This window comes from Chroicocephalus ridibundus, chromosome 2, assembly GCF_963924245.1.
Source record: "Chroicocephalus ridibundus chromosome 2, bChrRid1.1, whole genome shotgun sequence".
NCBI classification, from domain to species: domain Eukaryota; kingdom Metazoa; phylum Chordata; class Aves; order Charadriiformes; family Laridae; genus Chroicocephalus; species Chroicocephalus ridibundus.
The window spans coordinates 3,811,513-3,835,793 of NC_086285.1; the positions used below are offsets into that span (position 1 = coordinate 3,811,513).

At 53.4% G+C, this 24,281-nt stretch overlaps 1 protein-coding gene across 3 annotated transcripts in view; it reads right to left on the bottom strand.

The window, feature by feature from the left end:
- Window positions 1-534: 534 nt before the first annotated feature.
- Window positions 535-24,281, bottom strand: part of ZBTB47 (zinc finger and BTB domain containing 47) — a 26,055-nt gene continuing 2,308 nt past the window's right edge. The window contains exons 1-6 of one of the 3 annotated variants that reach the window (XM_063324287.1): window positions 15,151-15,537; window positions 11,257-12,624; window positions 7,731-7,878; window positions 6,740-6,855; window positions 6,165-6,309; window positions 535-6,020 (exon numbers count right to left, since the gene is read on the bottom strand). In XM_063324287.1, coding sequence (XP_063180357.1) covers window positions 5,659-6,020; window positions 6,165-6,309; window positions 6,740-6,855; window positions 7,731-7,878; window positions 11,257-12,624; window positions 15,151-15,162 — 2,151 coding nt within the window. In that variant the 5' untranslated portion in view covers window positions 15,163-15,537 and the 3' untranslated portion in view covers window positions 535-5,658. Of the gene's footprint in view, window positions 6,021-6,164; window positions 6,310-6,739; window positions 6,856-7,730; window positions 7,879-11,256; window positions 12,625-15,150; window positions 15,538-23,131; window positions 23,282-24,281 lie in introns of those variants that run through there. The other 2 variants (XM_063324286.1, XM_063324288.1) reach the window with 2 other exon arrangements.

Consider the following 24,281-nt stretch of genomic DNA (forward strand, 5'->3'; position numbering starts at 1 on the left):
CCTGCTGCCACGTTGCTTGGCTCTCCCGGGGGAAATCTGGGCCCTTTGAAGTCAACAGGAACGTGGCTGAGCCTCGATGAATAGTTAGATTGTGGTCCCTTGATAACGGCTCGAATGGTGGCAATTTAAACTGATCCCCATCCTTGGCTTCTCACCTCACAACTGTCCATTGGGAATACAGTTAATAGGACCTTAGTCCTCCTGTGTGGTTCACATCCATTATAAAGCTTTGGGAGATACCATCACTGGCACAGGACAAGAAATGGAAAAATAGCTGTTGTATAAAAGAATCCAGAAGAGCTTGAAATATCCCATCACTTGAGCAACGAGTGCCGAATCTCAGGGTGTGCAAGCCAGCATTGGCCCATGGAAGGCAGCAAAGTTGCACCTTGCCAAGCAAAAGTCTGGTCCAGAGATGTTCACCACCACTTCGCCAGGAGGCCGCTTCAGTCCAAAGGCAATCACAGGTAACAAATGCCAACATGAATGCTCAGAGAGTTATCACTCCTCACTGCTGCCCAGCATTTTCCCGGCTCAGGTGCACACAGTTCCAGCGGTACGGGTCACCTGTGGGTTTCTTATCTAGGCAATACCAGCAGCAAAGGAGCAGGTACATCCCAAGGGTGGGGAAAAGCCATCTCCTCTTCCATTAGCTTCCCAATATCAGTGCTGACGGTAGCTGGTGAGGTTCCCATCACTCCATTTTACATCAATAAAGGCACTGGATGCTTTTGGATGGGTTCCTTGGTTTCTCCACTCCTTAGAGAGGAGCTCATGGAGCTCCAGCTCATAGCTCATACAAATCTCATGGAGCCAGTAGGACCCAGGAGCTCAGCCCTCACCAAACCCCTTCTCCCATCCACTCATCATCCTTCCCTGAAAAGCTAATTTTTGTTGGCCCCACAGCAGTCCAGTTGTTGCACACGTACGCAAGTACCTCCCACCAAACCCAACACAAAGGCTATACGTGTGAAGAAATGGCAGTGGTGAACATGCCATGGGAAGCCCATCCTGATGGACTCTGACGCCGCTCACAATTGTCTGAAAAGAGACTTAAAAAGAAAAAAAAAAAAGGCAAAATTAAGGCAACAAAGACAGTGGTGGAGCTTTAGGTTTTCTTTTATAAAAGACAAATCGTTTATTGATTCAGTCCTTCCACTTGCAACCTCTTTGGTAACAGTCATAACACTTCCAGACTGGGAGAACGCAGTGGAAAGGCCCAATTCTGACCTCTCACCACTTTCAGAGCTCAGCGACCCCTGATGTGCCTTGGTGAGAGGTCAAAAGCAGGTTTCAAAGCATGGCCAAAGACCTGGCCTCTAGGGACAACCCAAAACAGCCTACTGTGACTCATCTTGCTCGTGGGTGGCCCAGAGAGCAGCCACAGCACCCCCAGGCAGAAGATGGCTCGGGATGGGGATGCATGTTGGGTCCTTGGTGCCAAGACTGACTCTGAGCTGTGCCCTGGAAGGCAGCTTTGATGCACCTCTTGGGACCTTCCAGACATTAGCCAACAGGGCCGTCAACGAAGCAAGACTCACTCGTTCCTGCGGTAGGCAATGACTTGCCCCAGTTGGCCCCGTGTTGATGCACTAACCTGACCATCTCAGCCTCCCCCTCATCACACCATCCCAAAGAGAGTAACTGCTGTACTTGGAGTTAAAGATAAACATATATTGATTACACATGGTCATAAAAAAAAAAAAAGTAATAATAATAATAATAATACATTTCCTAGAACATTACTTAAGATGCTTCTGAAAAGCATCCAAGCTTCCCCTCCCCTCCCCGCCTTCCCTTATCTATACAGAATAAAGTGCTTCATTTAGTTTGTTCACACTAGTAGAGCCACTGATACACTCTTAACTTGGCATGTTCGGGCAACCGATACTGAATGCCGTAAAATAATACAGAGCCGAACATCAGGCATGAGAAACTAGTTTTGAGGCAAGTGCTTGGGATTTCATTCATTTCCTTCAAGTTCCGTGCTACTGAGGTTGGTCTTATTCCGATTTTTTTCCTTTTTTTTTTAATTATTATTTTCTTTCTTTGCAAGTTCGACCCAACTCCCGTGGTGGTTACGTGTCACTAGGCAGGGCTGCGTGTGGGGAAGCTCTCTCTGTCCGTGTGAACAAAGGGCGTCTGTCCATCCGTCCTTCCCTCTCGACTTCAGGCAAACCAAGAGTTTAACTGATGGAGTTGTCTAGCAGCGGATGCTCATCTCTATTGCACTGTCACAGCCGTTCCCACCCGCCGGCCGTCCATCCATCATCACCTTCCCACCGCGCTGGGGTTATGGCTGTGGTCCGAAGGGCCAGCCGTGCCTCATAGACATTATGAGGCTAACTGGTGTGTGCTACCAGGCTCCTGGGATATATAAACCAAAAATGACCCTCCCCACGTGGATCCCTCCCTCCCCAGAGTTCAAATGAAGGGGGAAAAAAAATTCAAACCCGGAGAGGTCTGAGGTTAGGCGCGTGGGCAGAGTTGTCAGCTGAATGTTGATGCGGCATATTCATGAACTGCATAATGGAAATCAAGCCCCTCTCCACCCTTGCGGTCTGTCGAAGAAGGGATGTGAGAGTTTAAGGTGCAAGAGTTAAAAAAAAAAAAAAAAAATAAAAAAAATATGTATAAAAAGCTTGAAAACAACGGACCCAACTTGCCCGCCTCCCGCCCCGTCTAACCCAATGGGTGCCAACAGGGCTGACCGGGATGGATGCAGGATGAGACACTGCAGGAGTGACTCGTTTGAGCTTTCAGTACATTAATGAAAACCAGACATGAAGAGACACATCGGGGTCAAGTAAGGGTGTAGACAAAAGGGCTCGGAAGCCATGTAGGACTCCTGGGAACTGCCCAGGCCTTGGAGAGGGGAGGGAGCAGCAGGGATCTGGTTCTCCAAAGTGCTGTGTGCATGGTCACATCTCGACGTCTCCAAGTGGCTCTCTGGGCAGGCTCTCGAAGGGGATCGGACGCAGCTGGGATCAGTCGCTGGGCTTTCTGCCGGGTTTCTAGCCTCAACGACGAGCTCTCATCTCGCAGTGATGTCCAAGCAGGACAGGTCCTCACCAGGAGTGGATGAACTGGGACAGGGAAAGCCACCTCCACGTAGAAGGGAGCACATGTTGATGTCAGGGTTTGCTTGGGGGGAGAAGTCTACCAGCCAGACAGGCTGATAGGCTCCATCACAGAAGATCCTACAGGCAAGGGGAGTCCTCCTCATGGTGCAGTACTCCCATGCCATGTCAAGGCTGTCTGAGGGGAAAGAAATGTAAGGGAGCCCGAGGGGTGGGTCTGGGGGGCAGTGGCAGAGGAGACAGTATGGACCACTCTACTGAGGCCCTCCAGCACCTCCAAGGGTATCACTGAAGGCTTCTCTAAAGCAAGCATCTTCCAGTCTGGGTCATGGTCCCTTCAGAAAGCCAATGGGCCCAGGAGCTGAGTGCCCACATCTCTCACAGGTGTGTGTTTGAGAAGGCTTGGCACCATCCCAATAAGCCCCAGGGTCATGGAGGAAGGAGAGCAGAAAAGCCTTTGGTACCCAACTGAGAAAGTCAATATGGCAAGGCAGCTCTGCCATAGCATCCTCACATTGCTCAAAGCAGAAGGAGATGAGGATGAGCTCACTCGTGCTGACTGTGGTGCTGGGGGTCCACAGGATCCCAGCCAACACAGGGATGAAAAGCAATTTGTTGCTCCACCATGCTAACATCCACAAGAGCAGACAGCTTTCCAGAGATGTCAGGCATGGGGAGGCACCACTCAGCAGGAGAGGACACCAGTCACCCAACCCGTCAAATAGCACTCAGGAGAAGAGTGGGTGCTCCCCTATCCCATCCCTTTCAGGATAACGCTCCTGCATGTCCCCAGTCAGCAAACCCCCTGAGCATGTGGCTGAATCCTCCTGGCTCTGCAGGGACAGACTCAACACTGCCCAAGTGCTTTGCTGATTTGGTCCAGGAGACAAAGCACTGAGACTTCTTGCAGAACCAGATGCGGCTCAGTCCCTAGCACCCCACTATCGCCCAGACTGAGATGCAAATGCGAAAGGGCTCCTGCAGCCTCCTCAATGTCCTCTCTTCCTTCTTGTCTCCCAACAGCCCTGCTCACCATCTCCTCTGTGACCTGACCCACATCCACACACATCCTTGGGAGCAAGGCATCAGCTGCAATGGACCCCACCTCTTGGCTGGCATCTCTCTGCCCATGCTGGATGTTCTGCAGCCCCTGCAGCACTCCCAGCTCTCCCTGACCCCAAAGTGGATGCTTCCCTGGGCAGGGAGACCACACAGCAAAGGTCAGGCCAATGCAGGACACCCCAGCTCAGAGCACAGCAGCAAGAGACCCAACTTGGACCCCAGCATCCAACAAAAAGATAACAGCAAAGCCACCTTCTTCTCCCCTTCCGCTGGCATGAAGCCAGCCTGAATAACTGAAGCCAAAGACCAGCTCAACTTCAACAAGCACAACATGGTCAGAGAAGCACTAACAAATGTCACGGGGCATCACCAAACCAACCGCAGTCCTCACTGGTCCCCTCTGGTCCCCCCAAGCCAGGGCAGGGCAACGGCTGCCAACCCTACGGGGAGAGGTAAAGCTTGGGAGAGAAATGCAGGCAACAAGCTGGAGGACGGGACATTGTCATCAGGCTGAAAGTGGTCTTGCTTTAGCTCTAAACCTTGCAACGGGACCTAACCTGGAGCTCACCCATCGGTCAGGGGTTTATTTGAATTGTTAAGGCACTATTCTGGGCTGATTCTGCCAAGAAAAGGTGGCATCCCGCTCCTCCATTCCAGGTTGCCGCAGAGCCACCCTCCCACTAGTCCCAAGGCCATCTGAACTCTCCCAGGGACACCTCGCCATCTCCAGAGCATCCCCAGGAGCCCAGCTCCTGCTGGGATTAGAAGAAAGGGCACACCAGAGCCCGGCTCCCTTAGGACACCTTAAAAATGAACCAAAAATGCTCCGAGACGTGATGCCGACGGTGTTTGTGCTTTCACCTATCAAGGAGGAAAACCTGTCCCGAGGAAGGAAGACACGGTGAGGGCTGCTAATGGGAGTGGGCTGACGGCTTTCCAATGGGGACATCTGCTCACTTGCCGCGGGCCACCAGGGCCGGCAGACGGGACCGGTGGGGGCTCCTCTGCAGTGCCCGCCTCTCAACCTCTTGGGAAAAGAGCCTGAATTGAAAGACCAGCTTTACAGTACAGGGATTCAAGCACCACTAGCTAGATTTCGGCTTATTATAAATATCGAAGCGCCCGCAGGCATCCATTCGGCTAGCGAGCGGGCACATGGCGCCGGCGAGCTCAACCCTGGAAAGTGTGGCATCCTGGTCCTCAGAGCCCTGCCAGCATGAAGATGAAGCCAATGCGCGGGAAGATGAAACAGAGAGCAACGCCTTTTACCTACACCCTTACGGACGGACGATGGTTTCCCCCCCTCCAACATCCACGCTCCTCCGGGAAGGGGCTTCCTCTCGCTCCCTCTCTCTGCAGAGAATGATGGGTGAGAAAAAGGAAAAAAACACCCAAAACAACCCCAAAACGAGGAGGAAGGAAGGTAGAGAGCAAGCGAAGCCTTGGCTCCCCAGGGGGAGGCATTCCCAAAGGGCAGAGCAGTCCGTGCGGGCGCATGGCCGGGATGGGGGGGCACCTAATTGTTGTTCGAATTTACCCTCCCTGCGGGAAACAGGGGAGGGGGCGGCGGTAGGTGAGGAGGAGGAGGGAGGGTCTGTGGAAGGGGATGAAGCAGGGGCAGGGGGGAGACGCCGGGGCCGGGGGGCAGTGGGGCTGGGCTGGCAGCAGGTTGGGGGGTGGCTGTGTCCGAAGCCAAGGGGTTGCTGACACGGAAACATTTCTCCTTGTGGGCTTTGAGCATGTTGGAGAAGCGGAAGCGTTGGCCGCAGACGTCGCAGGGGTACGGCTTCTCGCCCGTGTGGGTCCGGCGATGCCGCTTCATGTTGGGCCGGCTGGTGAAGCTCTTCCCGCAGATCTCACAGATGTAGGGCTTCTCACCTAAGGATGGGGGAAGACGGATGAGAAGCCGGTGGCTGGACCATCCCACCCCAAAGTCCCATCCTGCTGTCCGCCGAAAGATGCTACCCCCATCCCATTGTTCGTTCCGCTGCAGGGGCTGGGGGCAAGGTGGGGAGCTCTCACCCGTGTGCGTCTTCATGTGCTCGTCGAAGTACTGCTTCATGTTGAAGTCCTTGCCGCACCACTGGCACATGAACTGCTTGTGGCCAATGTGGATGCTCATGTGGGAGCGCAGCTGGTACTTGTACTGGAAGCGCTCGTTGCAGTTCTGCAGGGATGAGAGGGGGATGAGGTGTTGATGAGCGCCCAAAAAACACTCCCCACATCCCTCCCAAATCATGTCATCCCCCAGCATGTCGGAGCAGGGCAGAAATCACTTTTTCCCCCAAAAAAGAACAAAAATAAATGTTTTTTTGGGACATACTCAGCCAGGTTTGCAGGCTGGGTGGGCTCGGGGTGGGATGCAAGGTCCAGGCACTGGGTAGAGAGATCCTGGCATTGGCCACCAGTTTTATAGGGTTGGTGGGACCCTCAAACAAGGAGGGGATGCAAAGTTTGGGAAAGGGGGGAGCATCTCTACAGCTACGCTGGCAAAAAAGCACAGGGGAAGCCCCAAGACGTGGCAGATCTTTACTCAAATCAGTGGTTTTGTGACCATTTGAGAGGATGCGGGGTGGGGGGGACACACAGGACCTTACCTCACATTTAAAAGGCTTTTCCCCAGAGTGCTGGAGCGAATGGACCTTGAGGGACATGCTGCGCTTGAAGGACTTCCCGCAGGTCTCGCAGGTGAACGGCATGTCCTTGGTGTGAGCTGAAGAGGAAAAGGAGCAGGGTCAGGTGCGCTCCCAGCACCCCGGACATCCATCTCCCCCAGTCCCTGCCGTGGCTCCCAATACCGGCGCCCGACCCCAGCAAACCCAAAGCCATCTTGGGAAGATGCACAGCAGCCACATCAGGTACTCCTCTAATTACAGAATCACAGAATCACAGAATGGTAGGGGTTGGAAGGAACCTCTGGAGATCGTCCAGTCCAACCCCCTGCCAGAGCAGGGTCACCCACAGCAGGTTGCACAAGAATGTGTCCAGGCGGGCTTTGAATGTCTCCAGAGACAGAGACTCCACCACCTCTCTGGGCAGCCTGTGCCAGGGGTCTGCCACCCTCAAAGTGAAGAAGTTCCTCCTCATGTTGAGATGGAGCTTCCTATGGTCAAGTTTGTGCCTGTTACCTCTTGTCCTGTCACTGGGCACCAATTGCCTGCCAAAACCTCTTTGGTTGGACCTCTTTGGTGCCTGCATCCCCAGGGACTTGACTGCCACTGCCATCTGCAATTTGCTTTTCAAAGCCCAGCGCTGGCGCAGTCTTGTCCTCTTTTACAGGGGAAGGAAGGTTACACTTCGAACCCTCCTTTGATCACTTCTGAGGACTTTTTTTCTGGTTAAATAAACGAGCTTCCCCAGCACCATGCCTGAGTGCTCCAAACCCAGCACTGGGCACACAGACATTCAGCATTAAATACTGGGCCAAATTTCAAGGCTCCTGCATTGACACTAGAAAGCTCGCTCAAGACTAAGCCCGGTCCTAAACTCCCAACACAACAGCAACAAAAAAACACCCCTCATGGCCAAAGCGATGGATGGACACCCCTAACAAGATCTCCCTGTGGCACCGGTGCCTCCCGCACTCACCAACCATGTGTTTGCGCACGTGGGCCATGGTGTAGAACTTCTTCTCACAGATCTCGCAGGAGAACTTCTTCTCGGCGTAGCCATGGACGATCTTGTTGTGCTCATGGAGGGACCAGAGCTTCTTGAACCCCTTCCCACACGTGACGCACTGCAAGGAGAGAGAGGATGGGTAGGGAAGTAGAGGAATTTGCCCCAGCACCACCAGCATTTGGGTTTTGCCAGGTTACCAGCTTCATCCTTTGAAAGAGAACATCACTACGAAACCTAAAGCTAAGACATCAAAACTCGTAACGACCAACAAGTCTGCTATAGGCCTCATCACTTCAAAACCTCCAAAACTCAAATTTCCGTCCATTGGATGGGGAAGGGGTGATGCCTTTCCAAGGAAGGATGTGGCCTCTCCACAATGGATGTACAGGACTTGTATAAACAGCAGCTCCTGCACCAAGGCCCTATTCCCAACTGGGCATTTTATTCTTACACACAATTAAGCTGCTTCATAAAAAAACAAAACAAAACAAAACAAAATAAAACAAAACAATTCTCTGCAAGTTAGAAGGCTGCAAAGAATATAGGAATAAGGAGAAGCCCAAGCCAGGGCAGCCCAACTTCAGTTTTCAGCATATATTATGGATACTTCACCACTAAGTGAGTTTTCCAAACCTATCCAAATGCACCACGATGGACCCAAAACCAGGCCATCAGCACAAGCAGAACAAGGTGACATGCAAAGCCTCCCCCAAGAAGTTATGGTAGAGATCTGCTTCAGCTCCAACAAGTTCAATGTTTCTCAGAAAGTTCCCAGGAAAAGCTCCAAAAGCATGAGATCAGTTCAGGGTGTGTGAAATCAGTTTGGTGCTCAGGGAAACACAGGAGAGTGAGGTCCACAAGGGAAACCATCACTGGGGCATGGGGATGACAGGCAGCACCTGGCCGAGGACCCTGCCAGGAGCCAAGGGACACTCCTTCCCCTTCAGCTCTCCATGACTCATCTTCCTCTTGGCCAACAGGGATAAAACCATCTTTTCTTCTCGCAGGTGCATTGAGAAAATAATTCATGCCTTGGAGGCATCTACCAACAGCACGGCTGAGTGGTACCAGTAAGCCCAGGGGGGGATTTCCCAGCAAGGCTTGAAGCAGCGCAGGCAGCACAGCCTCCATCGTCTCCTACCCAGTGGAACAGATGTTTCTTGATGGGCCTAAATCAAATTTTGCACCAAAAGAGGCTGTGATACCGCGGAAAATTTACCATTATGCCATGTAGTCACAGTATCTCGCTATATATATTAATAATTAGGTGCCTGGGAGGCAAAATTAGGGTCAGAGAGGCATTCCCAACACTCGTCTTCTTCATCTTGCCATGCTTGAATATCAACACGAGTAGTCCTCTGAATTTCACTGTCCCTAAGTAAATACTTCCACAGATCAGAAGAGTTTTATTTCTGATTTAAGAGATATTTCAGGACAAATTCAGAATCAGAGCCTGTTATCAAAGACACATCAATATCCATTTTCTCCACTTAAATCCAAAGAGGCTGCAGGGGAATTTTAAAATTCAAGGAAGAGGGAAAGCAGCAGAGGTAGGAAAGTCCCCCAGGTTGGGACCAAGCACCCTGGAGGGCTGAGCTCTCTGTCCTCAGTTACTGCAAAAAAGCATCACTCAAAAATGTGGAAGTAACGTCCAAATGAGGGGGGAAAAAAATGAGAAGATAAATTCTTGCAGGTTAAGAGGAAAACCATACCGAAGCTGGCCAAATAAGTTTGAAAAACAGCTGATACGCGATGATAAAGCAAAGGATGAATCATTTTTCAGGCGGCAGAGGCAGGATGCCCGTTATGGTGTCTGCAGGGATACGGACAGCGATGGGAAATGATCACAGGGAGCAAGATGAAGCCTAACATCTAAAGCATTATGGATGAAATTTGGGGACAAAACAGGGAAAGAAAGCAACAGACCCAAACGGGATAAGAGGGATGGTCCCTCCATGGATCTGGATAAAAAATAAGAAATAAAGACTGTCCATTCCAGGTTTAAAGTTGAAAAAAACCAAACCCTTTTCCATCCAGCTATAAGTCCCTGGTATATCGATAAAATTATTCAATATTATCAGAGTAAGTGAAGTGAATTTGGCTATTTGTAAAATTAAAAATGCTCAACTAAGTGAGAGGTAATGATCCACATTTTCGGCAACAGGAGGTGACTGCACGGGCAGCTGTGGTTCATCCCATTCATAAACGTCCTGGAAAAGGGATAAGAAGGGGGGGAACAAAAAGCACTAAGGTGACAGTCCCATGTTATCCATCAGGAAAGCAGATGAGTCTGAAGAAATATTCTGGGAAAACCCATTTTCAATTGCCCAGGCTTTACGATGGGCTCCAAAACAGCCACCACCACACAGGCGTCAGAGCCGCACTCATCCATTCCGGGAAAAAGCATCCAAAAAAAAAGCAACCTCAGGGCTGTGACTTTTTCAGGAAGATGCACCAAATGGCCAATGCGGGCTCCTTCATCCACTCGAGATGACACCACTCCTGCCTCCGTATTCCCCAAATGCCCTAACGCCGAGATCTTCTTCATCACCCATTTCATTTGGGGTGCCAACAGCGAAGGCCTCCAGTAGCACTTGGGTCACCGTTACCTTCATCTACAAGAGCTATGAGATCACTAAAAATCCGGTCGCAGTGGGAAGGATGATGGGTGAAGCTCTCCAGGAGTTTGTTGGTTTTTTTAATTAGTAGACACAGCGTCATGCAAAACAGCTCGTTGGGGATTAGGAGATGGGTTGGAGGGGTCTGCAGGAACACACATGTTGGCTGCTCCAATGGGATGCCTACCTGTCCCCAAAGAACTGCACCGATTTACTGGAGTCGATTTGCAAACGCAGACGAGGATCTCGTTAGCATTAGGCAAAGGACGCGTTGAACCTGAGCCACACATGGATGTCAAATGCATTCGGAAACTTGCTACTACGCAAGTTAAAGAGCACAAAAGGCAGATTAAAACCATTTTAGCTCATGTCAGCAAATCTTTGAATTAAGCTAAATTGGTTTCAGCCTGGGTGGGAACGGCTGGAGCGTGTCTCCATCAGGGGGTCGCAATGTTTTATCCAGATTAACTGAATAAACTCAAAGAAAAATTACTGCTCAAAAACTATTCCATGTTTCCACCCGGCCGGCCAAGGGGAAGCCACAGTCGCCCGAATCCTCTGGTCCCTTGCCACTGTGGGGACCCTCCTGAGCCTGAGTACGGTCACGGGTGAAGTAAGGTTCCCTCCCGCCTGCCATGTACCACCCACAACATCAAAAATATTATTTGAGCATGAGCCCGTCCCATGATTTAAGATGGGTGGGATGTCCTCCATGGTGGGTGAGATGTCCCTCCCCCACTGGGATGTCCCATCATGGCGGGATGCTCCTCCTTTGGTGGGATGTCCATCCCCAGTGGGATGCTCCACCCCTTGATGGGATGGTCCCCCCCTTGGTGGGATGTTCATCCCCTGGTGGGACGTCCCCAGGGCTGGCTCACCTGGATGTTCTTCTCGCAGTCAGTCTGGTGGTGCAGCAGCAGCTCACTCTCCAGAAGGAAGCGTTTGCCACACTTGTCGCAGATCTGCATGCGGCTGTGCGTGACATTCATGTGCTTCTCCAGGTACCAGCGATTGTTGAAGACCCGGGGGCACTTCTTGCACGGGTAGTGCTGCTTCTCCTCCAGCTTAACCTTCTGGCCCAAACCATCCTGTTCCTTTTTCCTCTTCCTCCCTCGCTGGCCTTCCTCTTCCTCCTCCTCCTCCTCTTCCACCTTGGCCATCTCCTGGGACCTTGTTGCCATGGTAGGTTTGGTGGCTTTGGACGCCCGGCTGCCTCTGCGGGGCTGCCCCTTTTCTCTTTTCACCTCCGACGCATCTTCATCATCATCGTCATCATCCTCTTCTTCCGTTGTCTCCTCCAGATCTTCCTCCTCACTGTGCTCCTCCTCTTCCTCCTCACCCACCTCTGCATCCTCCTCCTCTTCCTCCTCCTCCTCTCCTTCCTCATTCTCCTCTTCCCCATCCTCCTCTGTGTCATGCCCATCACCGTCAGGCCGCCCCATCACAGCCGCCTCACTGGCGGCTGCCTTCCCCTCCATGCCCTTGGAGACGTTGAGGGTCTGGTTGTTGAGGTTCACCTCCACGATGATCTGCTCCCGGTTGTATGAGCCCTGGCTGTCCAGGTCCTCCTCAGACTCTTCACCTTCCATCTTACAGACGGCACCTGGACCACCGTCTTTCTCCTCCTTGTAGTACTGCTTGGCTGGACCAGGAGGAAGCGTCCCACCACCTGCTCCATCCTCCACCCGCACTGAGTAGGGGTCGTTGCCCTCTCGGGCGTAGATCTTGGGATGGGGGGCGTCCACCTCCTGCTTGATCTCGCAGTAGTATGGCGGGGGTCCAGCGCAGCCCTCAGCAGGCAGGGCCATGTCAGTGGCCAGGCTGAGTGAGCGGGTGTCAAGGAGGTCCTGGCAGGAGGAGGCAATGTTGTTCATCTGCAGCACGGCGGCTGCGTTCAGCACGTCCTGCACATTACAGGAGTTGACGAGGAGCTTGGAGGTGTAGATGAAATTGAGGATCTGCTGGAGGCCCTGCGAGGTGAGGGCCTCCAGCGAGAGCTCCACACGTTGCAGCTGCTTGTTTTGGGTGAAGAGGGAGTGGAAGAACTGGCTGTAGGCCGCCAGGACCCCCTTGTGCGCTGGGAAGATGCTCTTGTGCTGCACCAGCACAATGTCCACGTCGCACAGGTCTGGCTGAAAGAGGCGCTGCTCGTTCAGTCTGTCCATCAAACACGTGAAGTGGAGGGCTACATCCTCCACCAGGGAGTACTCAGCCGAAGGGTAGTCAGTCGTTTTTTCGACTATCAGCTGTGGGGAGGAAGGAAATAAAATCATTCAAGAGGGCTTTTTCCCCAGGAAAACACCCACCTGGCCATGCTACCCGTCCCTGTCCATGCATCCCAAGTCAGAGACGCCAACTGAGAAGCTCCACTGCTAGCCCCAGCTTGGAGATGCCAACCAAAAAGCTCCACCACTAGGCCCAGCTTGGAGAAGCCAACCAAAAAGCTTCACCGTCAACTTGAGTCCAGGAGACTCAACCAAGGAGGAGAAAGTCCAATGAAAGGACAGGCCAAGGCCATACGAGCAGCCACTGACAGCCCTTCAGCCTGGGTAGGAGGCACCATGGCCACCCTACCACTAAGGAGGTTCAAAGCCTGGCTCAGCTGTCCATGATCGCAGGGAGGAGATGCCCAGCAGAGGAGGAGATGCCTTGAGATACATCCTCAGTCTCCTGAACCAGACAGGGACCCTGGGGGGACACATTTGCCCCATGCAGGAAGACAATTTTAGGCACCAGCTGAGATTTTACCACCTAACTAGAAGGAAAGTAGGATTTTAAACCTCCCTACTTCTATACCAGAATTACATAAACCACAATATCCTTCAATATTTACCGAATTACGGCGCATGCTCTGACTCACGTTAGCAGCCAACTCACTGCCCAGATTCACCGGGATGATTTACGTACTTTTTTAATGCCCATTTTATATCACCCAGGGAAAGGCACTACCTGGAAAAATTCAAGTCAGGGAGTGGCAGCCCCAGGCTGGGAAACGCTGCAACTGCCAACGCTCCTCAAGCAGCATTTGCTGGATATTTAATTTAGCTCCCCTGTATTTTGCATGGTGCAGACCACCCGGAATGTTCATCGCCTCTCCTGGGGATACCTGAGCCCCAGGATGGGTTTGTTGGCTGCATCCCAAACACAAGGGATATCCCATACCCTAAATCACAGAATCATAGAATGGTTTGGGTTAGAAGAGACCTTAAAGATCAACTAGTTCCACCCCCCCTGCCCTGGGCAGGGACATCTCCCACTAGACCAGGTTGCTCAAAGCCCCATCCAGCCTGGTCTTGAACACCTCCAGGGATGGGGCAGCCGCAGCTTCTCTGGGCAACCTGGGACGGGGTCTCACCACCCTCACAGCAAACAATTTCTTCCTAAGATCTAATCAAAATCCCCCCTCTTCCAGTTTAAAACCATTGCTCCTCATCCTATCACTCCACTCGCTGATCCAGAGTCCCTCCCCAGCTTTCCTGGAGCCCCTTGAGGGACTGGAAGGGGCTCCAAGGTCTCCCCAGAGCCTTCTCTTCTCCAGGCTGAACACCCCCAGCTCCCTCAGCCTGTCCCCACAGCAGAGGGGCTCCAGCCCTTGGATCATCTTCGTGACCTTCCACTGGACCCGTTCCAACAGGTCCATGTCCTTCTTGTGCAGAGGACTCCGGAGCTGCATGCAGTACTCCCGCACCCTGTATTAAAAGCAGTTGGAATATCCCTTTTCTCTCTGCTTCCCTTCGGCTTTCCCTGCTGAACACCCAATTCATGGATGGAGATGGATCCAGCCATGTTAAATGCCCTCCTTCCCCACCGGCGCGGGATGTGACCAAGGATGTTGTGCAGAACAGGGGCGGAGATGGAGGGTTCAACCTGCCGGGTTTATCCTGCACCTCCTGCTCCAAAGAGAGTTTCTCAGCTCCCATTTTTTTCTGGGACAAACGGCAGCTCTTGATCAACACATGAATTCCAGCAAGACACATTTTGTTTATCTTTTTTTTTTTTTTTTTGTGAGCCAAAGGCAAAAGCACACACAGACAAAAATGTTTAAATAATAAAAAAGGGTGTTTTCTTCTCTGTTTTCTCAACAAGCAAAAAATAATAAAAAAAATCCTTCCCCCTTCCCTGCCAAAATTTTTCATTTTCACTGAATTTCTGCTCCGCAACCAACCCACCCCACCAACGGGGTCGTCTGCTTCGCGTCGTCCCAATGGCACCAGAGAGCTCCAGCAAACGCCCGCACCCAGGGAAAAATGGGAAAAAAATAGCTCTTTTCCAGACTCTTGGCTCTGCAGCCTGGAGCGGGGCAAAGAGGGAGTAAAAGAAGGTTGTGTATATATATTTATATAAATAAATATATTTTTTAAATATATTTTAATATCTCGTAATACATTTATTTATATATTTCTTTATATTTAGACTCTCTTACAGATACAAATATCCATTTTTTTATTAAAAACAACCAACCAACCCAGACCCTTTATATATATTTGTTATAAAATGCTGCATCCCAGCTGGAACATCCATCCACACCCACGCACCCCCATTTTCGAAGCCTCGCGATTGCCAAGGACATTTCGACGAGAGGAACTTGCCGACGGCTCAGCCCCCCGCAAGCGCATAGAAAAGAAATAACGATATAATAAATATCGAACGCCGAAGAGACGGCAAACTTTCGGCAGAGCCCTTTGCTGTTTGCCAGGGACTCTCCTGCTTTGCTTTCACTATGAAAAAAAAAATATTGAATTCAGGTTTTTCCCTCCTGGGATCCAGCTCACCTCGCTCCCCATATAGGATGCTCCAAGCCCAGCACGGCCATAGCCAGGGAGAAATGGGTTCAAAACCAGGGGAACTGGGTCCGCCGGGCGGCGTTGCCGCTGAACAGCCCAGCCTGGAAAACAAAAGCTGGGGTTTTTTTGGCTCGGATGGCAGTTTTTTGGCAAAAAGGGCTGACCCCTCACCCAGCACCGGGGCTTGCCAGGCGGCTCTAATCAGTCCCAGCAGCGGCGAGGACAATGCGTGTCTTGGCCGCGTCCCGTCGGTGACTTCAGCCCGGGCTTGTCAGCGGGAGGTTTTTGCTCTTTATTACTATCAGATGGTTTTCGTGAGCTCGCCCAGAGCCGGAGCCTCAGCCAAGACAAGAGGCGCCCGTCGGGGTGAAATCCCCAGAAAGACCCCAATTTGCCCCAAAATAGCCCTCCGGCAGCTCCCACCCCTGCAACCCCATCAGAGCGGAGAAGCCTGATTCATCAGGATTAATGGGAGGGTTAAATCCATTACCCTTCCCCTGGGAAAACACAAATATTTTAAATATATATATTTATTTAAAGAAAAAAAAATTAAAAATACGTTTTTTTTTAAAAATACATTTTTAAAAATGCTTATTTAAAAAACAAATTATAAAAAAATCACAGTTTTGCTCTTTTCCACCATCATCACTTTGGCCCCCTGGGTGGCTTTAGTCCCACAAGTAGCCCAAAACGTCCGCGCAGGAGCAGGTCACCCATCCCACCCCCATCCCAGGCTTGGGTTGCATCAAACCGGAGCGAACCCCAAAACCGCCAGCCCCCGCCGCACGCCGCTGACCCCCGGGCAAGGCTCAGGCGTCATCGGGCACTGAGGAAAACCCTGCAAAAATTATTCGAAAGCAGCGTGGCCGCGAAGTCCCCACCCCGAAGGGATGGCGGTGCCTCCAGACAGCCCTCCCCGCCCTGACGCTGCCCTCCAGCTCTATTTTAAGAGTATTTCCAAGCCATGCTGCCAAAGCCCAATCCCGAAACGGCCGATGGAGCGGGATAGCGGCCGGAGGAGCAGGAGGATGCTCGGGGTGAGGAGGGACCGAGGGATGCGGGTCGGCTAAGCCCCGACAGCGGGGGATGCGAGGAAGAGATGAGGGTGATGTAGGAACGATGGAGATGCTGATGGTCACCGGGCCGGGATAGCCTGTCCCGGAGAGGCCACCAAAAATCCCGCTGTAGGAGTCAGAGCCCCAGCACGGCCCCGCTCCCACCCGCATCAGCCCACGTGCCTCAGTTTCCCACGCCAACACCCGATCTCCTCCCTTGAAAGGAGGCTGCTGCTGGATTTAAATCATCGTACTAAGATAAAATGTTATTTATTTCAGCAGGTATTAAGAGTCTCAGATCTCTAAATGCTCCTCTAGTAATAACCCCCCCCCAAAAAAAAGGGACCAGTAGGTCAGGTCACCTGGATGTATTTAAATACTCGAATCTGCCGCCCACCAGAAGACCATCTCTGACATCCACCAGCCTCTCTATTTATTTACACCCACGTCTATCGCCCTCATCACCCCGCACTGAGGACCACGAGCACATCTCTCCCGTATTAGCACAGGGACGGGGGGTTGGGGGTATAAAAAACAACAAAAAGCACAAAAATCTGGGGATTTCCTTAAAACTTCTCAGCCCCAAAGCTCCCACGAAAAGCAGCAAACTGTTCTTTCCGTATCATTCGCAACCACTGAAACGTTTCCGAACGACCTTCAGTATTAAATTGCATTAAGGAAAAGTGCTTTAATAAGTAGCTGAGTGCGATGTTTGCACCTGCTCCTCTAGGAAAAAAAAAAATAATCCGCGTCCCGTTCTCAATTTGAACACCGCGGCATTTCAGGGAGAATCAACTCGGTTGAAACTATTTAATGCCACAACTCGACTTTTGCCAACAAAAGAAACAGCGTTAAAGACCTATTTTTTACAGATTAATTCAAATCATGCAAAGGCATATCGCTAGAAAACCCCAAAGACGCCCGTACTTTGGGTTTTAATCCTCAATCCCCCATAATTTGCTTTCAAGACCCGTGGATGAGACCATCAGCCTTTTCTCTGTAGTTTTGAGGCCATACAGGGTTTTTTTAAGGATGATGGGATGCTTGCATCTTCCCACGACTCCCAAAGCTGGGATGCACCGGGATGAAGCCGTCCCAGCACCGGCAGCCCGTATACATCCCATACGTCACCAAAAATCCCCAAAACCACCCATTTTTGGACCACGGCCACGCACGGAAACCTGGCGGCGGGGTAAAAGACATCCCAACGCCCCCATCCCTCGCCTGTCGCCTACCTTTGCTGCTCCGCTCACCCATCGCCCCCCTCCCCGGGCACCTCTCCCGCGGGCGCTTCACCCTCCCACGGCACGGGGCCGTGCCTGGAGGTGGGGGGGGTGGAATTTGTTCGCTTCTCGGACGGGTGTTTTTATTTAATTAGGAGAGGGTTGTCCGGAAAAACAAGCAGGAAGGGAAAACAATAGCTCGGCCACAGCCCCGCCTGGCGAGGCGCCGGCCGACACGGCCCCAAGCACCCACCGCCCGCATCCTGCCCGCCGGGATGCTGCCGGGGCTGGACCGGCCGCTCGCCGGGGATGGTCCCATCCCGGCTGCGGAGGTTGGGGATGGCCACGTCCTTTAGGATGGCGGTGACACCGTCTAAAGTGGCGATTTTCCCCTATGCGCTGTCTAAAAGGCTTGAGGCTGCCCAAAATAAAGCCATATGGGGGCTCCAGGGAGAAGAAGGGGCTCAGCGATGCTCCCAGAGCCTGTCCCACCCTGGGGTGTTGGGCACCCCGAAAAACACCTCCCAGCCTCTGCTCAAGTGAAGAGGAACATTAGCCCGGCTGGGGGACAGTGAGATGCTGCTCAGGCTTTTTTTTTTTTCCCCCCTCCCCTTTGGTTGTTCGTTCGTTTTTTTTTTAAAAACATCCAGCATTTACAGGCTTTGGCTCAAAGATGCTTTTCCAGGGAGCAGCCCAGGAAGCCGGTGGCAGCGCCAGGTCCAGCGGGACCGTCCTCGGTGCAAGGAACAGGGACAAATCCTTCCCCCATCCCCATCCCCGTCCCCTGGCAGCCGGGGAGCCACCTCTGGAAACGGGGAAAAGGTTCATCGGGGCTGTTCACGTAAATGCCGCAGCCACGCATGGCCTGGGGACGGCCGGCAGACAAGGTGGGATGAGCGACAGGAGGCTTCATCCCATTGGGATCGGGCGCTGGCTTCCCAGCAGCACAGCCCGCAAAGGGTTAATGGCTGCTTGCTTTCTTATTTATTTTATAATTTTTAAAGGTTTTAAACCCCACCAGCCACTCTAAGCATCTTTCTCCTTTTCTTTCACGCACGGAGCTGCAAAGGCACAACGATGCTCGGCAAGGATGGACAGAGGGGCCAACCCCGTCATCGTCCCCAGAAAGATCCAGGGAGGTGAGGCTGCAAAGCTGCTCCCAGGGGATGCCACCACCACCGTGATGGCACTGGGGACACTGTCCCTCTGTTCCGCCAAGGGTGACGGTGAAGGGCATCGCCAAGCCCTGAGATCTGCTTTGTAACCTCCATCCTGACGCGTGCGAAGGCGAGCTCCGTCCCCTGCGCGAACACAGCATCCCTGCTGCAAAAATACTGAGCCTTCAGCCCGGTGCCGCGTTATTTCCAGCCCAGGACAAGCCTCAATCCCTCTGCTCTGGCCGGGGAGCGGAGGCACTGAAGCCGGGCTGGATGCACCCGTCCGTCTGTCCCTGTCCCCTCGGTTGGGGCCAAAAGGACTTTCTTTGGGTGCTGCTCAGGCCAGACCTGCCACGCGGTGTGGAAGCTCTCCGGGTAATTCAAGCCCATTGCAAGGTCTGAACGGATGCTGCTGGATTTCAGCAGGGCCGGCATCCTCCTGGCAAACACCGAATGGCAGCCGAGCCATGGAGTCCCCGCCAGCGCCTGGCGCAGCTAGTGACACCCGGCTGATGGAGATGTCCCCAAGCCACCGCCCTGCCACAGGAGCAGGCAGCGGGACGGGATGCTGCCCTCTTGTTGGGGGGTTGCAGGACCTCCCGCAGAGTCACTGCTAGGGTGGAAGAGCCTGGGGGACACAGACACATAGGCAAAGTCACTGTCCCCATCCCTCTCCTGCCTGAGAAAAACAAGCGGAGGAAAGATCGAGGGAGGAAACGAGGACAAAACCCAACGCTGACCTCCCCAGCCGGGCTGTCGGCCAAGCAGCTGCGCCAGGGGCCAGCTCCGGACCGCTGCCCAGCCCGGCGCGAGCATCAGCCCCTCGGGACCCTCTGGGTGTCACCAGTGCCACCAAGGGAGAGGATGGATGCAGCGGGGCAGGCAGTGCGTGGAGCCCCCCATGGCTCGTAGGACCACCAGGGATCCCAACTTCAGTGCAAGGAGCGTGGATGAGTGCAATGGGGCTGTCACCACGGCGCTTGCGTACAGCCTGAAGCCATCGTGTCCCCAGGCAAGCCCCACAGCCAGACGCTGCTATGCAATGGCCGGGAAGAGGCTGAGATCCCCAAAAATCAAGGTGGGTGGGTGGGTGGATGGATAGATGCATGCATGCATGAAGCCTCCTCCCAGGCGCTCCTGAATTAGGCTGGCACCAGACGGCAGCATCCCCCTGCCCAGCACAGAGGTGCCCATCCCTGGGGAAGCCACCATGACCTTACAGGTGGGCAACAGAGAGGTGGGATATGACACCTCCAAGGTTTGCCCCACACCCAGATCTCATCAGACCCTAAAACCATGGCATTTTCTAACCCAACTCCAGACCACAAAATTGCCGGAGAGGTCCAACGTTGAGCCTCTCTCAGCATCCCAGGCAGGGCTTTCCATCCTGGAGCATCCTCTACAAACCCTGGCACTGACCCCAGGGATGACCTCCACCTCCCTCCTAAACCCAACCTTGACCAGGGGCTCTTTGGGAAGCACCAGCCATTCTCCTCGGGTCCAGCCATCCTTCTTGCCCAACACTTTAACATTTTTATGAAGATGCATTAAAATGGCTTGTTTTTATCCCGGCTGCCCAGCAAATTCAGCAGCTCGGGGAGCAGGGCTTTAAGTCCGACAGGGTGTTAGTAGCCCTGGCTCCAGGCAAAAGATATAATCATAAAAATACAAATTAAGAAAAGACAATTTATTATAATTCAGCCCTCTACCCACCATATCTGCGCTGGCCACGGCCGGTCTTTCCCCATATCCAGAGTCATCCAAGGCTTCCCCATCAGTAGAGGCAGCCGAAGCACCGAGGATGGCTGAAGAGGGGACAGCAGCCCTGAAGGACACGGGGACAAGTCCTCGGGTGTCCCCACACGAGAAACCAACGGGGCCAGCCCTGCCCCACGACACCAAATAATACCCCACGACACCAAATAATACCCCACGACACCCAACCCAATACCGCCCAGCAACGCAACACTTTTCCTTTAGAAATAAAGAGGAAAAATTAGGGGCAGGTGCCACTGAGCCTGACCCTGAGCTTGTCCGCCCCACTGGCATCTGCTCCTCCAGCCCGGCAGGGACCACAGATCCCACGGGGTGTCAGGGGACATCTAGGATGCAAACCACGCGGGGGGACCTGGGGATCCCCTTTTTCAGGGACACATGAATAAAAGCTTCGGCTCTCGCCCTTCCGGGAGAGCACTTTGTCACAGCCGTTGCCACGTCCCCATCTAAAAAGGCTGAAACCCGCAGCACCAGAAAGCCCTCCGTTTTCTCCTCCAGCCGGAGCCAGGAGGGAGGGTGGGGAAATCAGCGATTCCCCCGAAACCTTCAAAGACCCTCTGATGTTTTGACACATTCAGTTCATCCGCAAAACGTTTCTCCCTATTTTTCCCTAAGCAAGAAAATCCGCATCTTAAAAAATAACCAATATTTAATCGACTCGCAGGGAAGCTCCTCTTCCCCTCCCTCCTTTGCAAAGGAGACGTCTCCAAAGGCAGCAGCGGGTTATTTTTATGAAGGGGGTGACATGACTCTCCTCCAGACGCGAGACAGAAATACAAGGCCATTTATCTCACCCGACTCCGGCGTTTGCCTGGTAATAACCAAACGCGCCGTTAATTCCACGCGGGGAGAACAAAGCTCCTCCGTGAAGCCAAGCCGGGAGGTGAAGGCGTCCCTCCGGCTGCCCCAGTAAAACCCCGGAGCAGCATTTAGCCCGGTTGGCATCCTCAGGAAACTCCGCGGGTAGAGCCGAAATGTTTGCACCCAGCTAGGTTTCACCCCAGATCCAGAAAAAAAAATTAATTTTTTTAAAAAAAAATAATAAATCCCTTAATATCTTTCCAAGTATAGGATTTTTGCTCCGTAAAGCAAATTTTCCTCTGGTTCTTGCTGAGGCCGGGCATGGAGGGAAGGTTTTAATTCCCAACTTTTCCCCTTCTTCCTCGTAGGGTGCGTTCCAGGCATCTCCATCCCCACCTCGGGGCATGGAACGCTCCCCAAAACCACCCGGCTGCCTCCCTGGGTCCAACTCGGGGCAGGGGGGGGTCTCCATGAGCATCTCCCTCCGGAGGGGATGGTTTCGGCGGCCCATTTAATGCCAGCAGGAATTTTGCAGGAACGAACCCAAACCCAGCCCCAGTCACCCCAGTACGGGGGCTGGGGGGTACCAAGCCCCAGCCCAGCATCCCCGACCATCATCTCACCCACAGGCTCAGTGTCGTTTCTGTTATTTTTTCCCCAAACCTTGCACTTTCTTCCCCTTTTTCGAAAAGCCGTTCCAACACCTCCCGGGGTGTTATTAGGGGCAGGGAGCCACGGCTGGGGCAATCACTGCCCCCACACTTCTAGGGATGGGGTTGGGGGGAGGTACCGGGGGTAACAAGAACCACTCTGCTTGGGTATCACACATCCCATGGGATTTTCCCATCCATCTTCCCAGCTCAGGCCTGCTCTCTGCAAGTCAAACTAACACACATGCACCCCCCCCCCAAAAAAAAAAACCAAAAAACCCCACAACTCCACCGGCCGCTAAAATAGGTCACTGCCGCAGGCGAGAGCCCCGGCTGCAAGGCTCCCGCCGGTATTATTATAATTATAATAATTATTATTATTATTTTTTAAGAGCATGCATGGAAAATCGCTTTGCACAGCCGGAGCGGGGGTGGGATGCTGCCCCCTCCCCGCGCTTCCGGCCTCCGGGGTACCGGGGGGGGGAGCCCAGCATCCCCCAGATCCTCCCCCACCACCCCCCCGCCGTGGGAAAAGGTAGGGGGCCCCCGGGGCAGGGCAGGAACGAGCCGGGGGGGGGGGGGGGGGGGGGGGGGGGAGGGGGGGGGCGGGGGGGTGGAAATTAGCAAAATGAAGAGTCATCCGGGGAACAACAACAAAAAAAAAAAAAAAAAAAAAAGGCCGAGGAAGCGGCAGGCTGCCCGCAGCGCCAGCGAATCCTCCGGCCTGGGCTCCAAAAGTTTCCCCCCCCGCCCCCCCCAAGCCTTTCCCCGGTGAATCTTCTCAGTGCCCCCCCCCCCCCCTCCCCAGCGTGGGAGCCCCGAGGTGTGCTGGGGGTCCCCCCCACGATGGGGTGCTGGACGCATGCCCCCCCCCCCCTCCCCCCCAATCCACCCCTTCCTCACCCCCCCCATCACCTCTCAAAGCACCCCCCTGTGCATGGAAGGGGGGGGGGAAAGGCATTTTTGGGGGGTAATTTGGACCAAATGCAAAACCTTCCCCCACCCCCCCAACCCTGCACAACAGGGAGGGGGACCCTAATGCACCCCCCCCCCCCCCCCCCCCCCGCGATGCAGCATGCCACCGGCTCGCCCATGCAAACCCCCCCCCCCCCCCCGCCCCTTCCACCTCCACCGCCCTTGCGAGGATTTGGGCAAGTTTCGGAGGCCTTTGCGAAGTCAGCAAAGCCCGGGGGCGGGGGGGGGGGGGGGAGGGGGAGGAAGGGGAAAATAAAAAAAAGAGGAGAAAAAGGAAAGAAGGGACGGGGGGGGGGGGGGGGGCAGAAGGGGGGGCGGTTTGCAAGCTCTACCATTTTGATGCAAAGGTCTCCGCGCAAAGGAGTCCCGGTCCTCCTCCGCTTGCCTGGGTTTTTGCTCTCCATGAAAAAAAAAGAACTGTCGGGTTGGGTGGTTTGCTGGGTTGGTTGCTTTTTTCTTTTCTTTTTTTTTTTTTTTTTTTTCTTCTTTCTCCCCCCCCCCCCCCTTTTTTTTTTTTTTTCTCCTGGCTGTTTTTTTCTTTTGCCCCCCCCTTTTTTTTTTTTTTTTTTTTTTTTTGCCTTTTGGAGGAGGAGGGGGTGGGGGGGCGGGGGGGAGAAGAGGAAATCACCGCGCTGCCAGCATCCCCCGTCCCTCTTTTCCTTTTTTTTTTTTTTTCCTCCTTTCCCCCCCCCTTTTCTTTTTCTCTCCACCCCCTTTTTCCTTTTTTTGTTTTTTTTTTTTCCTTTTTTTTCCCTTTTTTTTTTTTTTTTTTTTTTTTTTTTTTCCTTTTTCCTTCCCCCCCTCTCCTCCTCTCCTTCACCTCATCCTGCCCATCGCCATGTTCGCCCCCTTTTAGGAAGACGGAGGAATGCGGAGCGGCGGCGGCTCCGGCTGCCAAGAGCCCCGGGGCCGCTGATTGGAGCCGCCGCATCAGATGGGGCCGCGGCTGCCCCTTTAAAGGGACAGGCCCCCGCCGCCACCACACCGCCTGGTGTCGTCCCCCCCCACACACCTTCTCCCACGAAGGACAATCCCCCTTTTTCCATCCTCTCCCCGCACCCCCGTCCCCGGGTTACGGCCGCCTCTGCCGCACGGCATCCGGCGGGAGCACCCTCAGTGCCCCGCTGGGGGGAAACTGAGGCACATGGAAGTCGTGTGTGTGTGTGTGTCCCTTACAAAAAATTAAAAAAAAATAAAAGCAAGGCTTTTGGGGGGTATAAAACCCCACTTAGGGGCGTAAAACCCCAATTAGGAGCACAAAACCCCAATCTGGGGCATAAATCCTCTATTTGGGGCATAAATCCCCAATTAGGAGCACAAAACCCCAAACGGGGAGCCGTGGGGTAACATCAGGTTTTATTAAAAAAGGGGATTTTCGGAGCGCTGTCCTTCTGTGGGGAGGAAATGGGGACCCCCCCCCCACAGGCAGATTGCGGGGGGAGAGGGGTGAAGGCATGTTTGGGTTTAGGAGGGGGTTCTGGT